At 43.6% G+C, this 1,911-nt stretch overlaps 1 protein-coding gene across 1 annotated transcript in view; it reads left to right on the top strand.

Annotated features, from left to right (window-relative positions):
* LOC101859527 (putative acyl--CoA ligase YdaB) overlaps positions 1-1,911 on the top strand; it is an 11,393-nt gene that overhangs the window by 1,076 nt on the left and 8,406 nt on the right. The window contains exons 2-3 of the mRNA XM_005089368.1: positions 141-346; positions 1,630-1,871. Of these exons, the coding sequence (XP_005089425.1) occupies positions 141-346; positions 1,630-1,871 (448 nt within the window). The remainder of the gene's footprint in view (positions 1-140; positions 347-1,629; positions 1,872-1,911) is intronic.

Here is a 1,911-nt window from a genome sequence, read left to right as displayed (position 1 = left end):
GGAAAAAAACTACCCCAAAACAATGCAACCCCAGGAATGTCTAGTTTGGAAATGGGAACAGGATTGCCAGCACTGTAGTACAACAAAATACTACAATAATTAATGATCTTAAGTCGCCGTCACTGCCTGCTATTTCTCAGATCCTGCTGTCGGACGGCGCCGATTTCTTCCTGTCTGCCAGAGCGAGCAGATGTAGAGCTGTGGTCGTCACTCCCGACGGTGGCTCGCCGGCCTGGAAGCTGCTGCAGCCGTACATCAAGAAGTCCTCGTCACTTTTTGCCGAGTTGTCATGTGACCAAGCACCGGAGCTCACGAGGGCTATACTGGTCACAAGGGATGTGGAAGGGTGAGTAGGTCAGACTAAATAGGGCATCGCTGTGAAATCAGGCGCATGTCAAAAAAATAAAATCGAAGAAATCGGCATTTATTTTCCGGTTTGGCAATTGTCTAATGCTGGTTGTTTGTTTGTTTTGTCTTTTGGCTTCTTAACACCTTTTATGTCCATTTTAAACACATTTCTGTGATGGGTTTACTGAAAGTCGTTGATTAAAGGCACACCAAATGATATTTAGTGCTTTTCAAGGACTCTCAAGCTTTGAAAGTCACCAAACTTTGTCAGTCATTTTCTTGCAAATTTTACCTCTGAAACCAGACTCCCCCTACCTACCTTAATGGCAGGTGCATAGAATCTATTCAAGACAAACCTTTTTTTTTTTCATCAAAAACAGGACAAAATAACAGGCTTCAATTAAGATGACAACAATAACACCACATGCCTAAAAGGTTGACGTGCGTCCGACCACTGACACAAATATTAAGTCTTTGTCTTTGGGTGTATTATATCCATCTGCGTCTCTGTGTGTCTTTTTTCGTTGCTTTTATAGATGTTTTACGCCCCCATCGCCACAGTTTAGACCATTTGAAACGTGGGTTTCGACCAAGTCTGTCATGGATAACCCTAGTTGAGTGGGATGCAACATCCCAGAAGAAAAACTGACATTCTCGATTAGAAACTCTCCCCATTCGGAAATCAAATTCAGTTCTCCAGTGTGTGACTGCAAAGCGCACAGCCACTGCATCACAAACACCGATTGTGTGTGTGTGTGTGTGTGTGTGTGTGTGTGTGTGTGTGTGTGTGTGTGTGTGTCTATACATGTGTATGTGCGCGCGTGTGTGTGTAAGTGTGTATGTCTATATGTCTATATTATGTGTGTATGTACGTGTGTTCGTATGTGTGTTTGTATGTCTATATGTGTGTATGTTTGTGTGTTTGTCTATATGTGTGTATGTGCGCAGGTGTGTATGTCTATATGTGTGTATGTGCGTGTATGTGTGAACATGTGTATGTGTGTATGTGTCTATGTGTGTATGTCTATATGTGTGTATGTGTAAGTTCTTGTGTGCATACCTATATATGTGTGTATGTGTGTGTGTGTGTGTGTGTGTGTATGTGTGTGTGTGTGTGTGTGTGTGTGTGTGTGTGTGTGCGTGTGTGTGTGTATGTATAACTGATCCAAAGTTGAGCATACTTTTGCCAACTCTTCAGCCCCTCGTCTGAAAACAGAGCGTAGGTTAATTTGAGTCCCCCCCCCTAAAAAGAAACCTTGTTTTTCTTCATTAAACTCGAAGCTCCATCCCAGCACTGATGACCGTGCTCAGAGATGACGTCACTCCGCCGCTGGTCACAGACGTCAGCCCCGACACAGACGCCATTGTGATGACAACTTCAGGGAGCACCGGGTACAGCAAACTGGTGCCGAGAACTCACAAGGAAATCATCGATTACTACAAGCTGTTTATACGTGATCTGGACAAGAGGCTTCCAAATCTTCGACCAGGCGACAAGCCTTTCTTCAACGACCGGCCATTAGGTAAGGTGAATAATAACTATAACAGCAAAACATGTAATAA

This window comes from Aplysia californica, unplaced genomic scaffold, assembly GCF_000002075.1.
Source record: "Aplysia californica isolate F4 #8 unplaced genomic scaffold, AplCal3.0 scaffold00005, whole genome shotgun sequence".
Taxonomy (NCBI): domain Eukaryota; kingdom Metazoa; phylum Mollusca; class Gastropoda; order Aplysiida; family Aplysiidae; genus Aplysia; species Aplysia californica.
The sequence above is the reverse complement of the archived record's forward strand: the minus strand, read 5'-3'. Positions and strand labels throughout refer to the sequence as shown.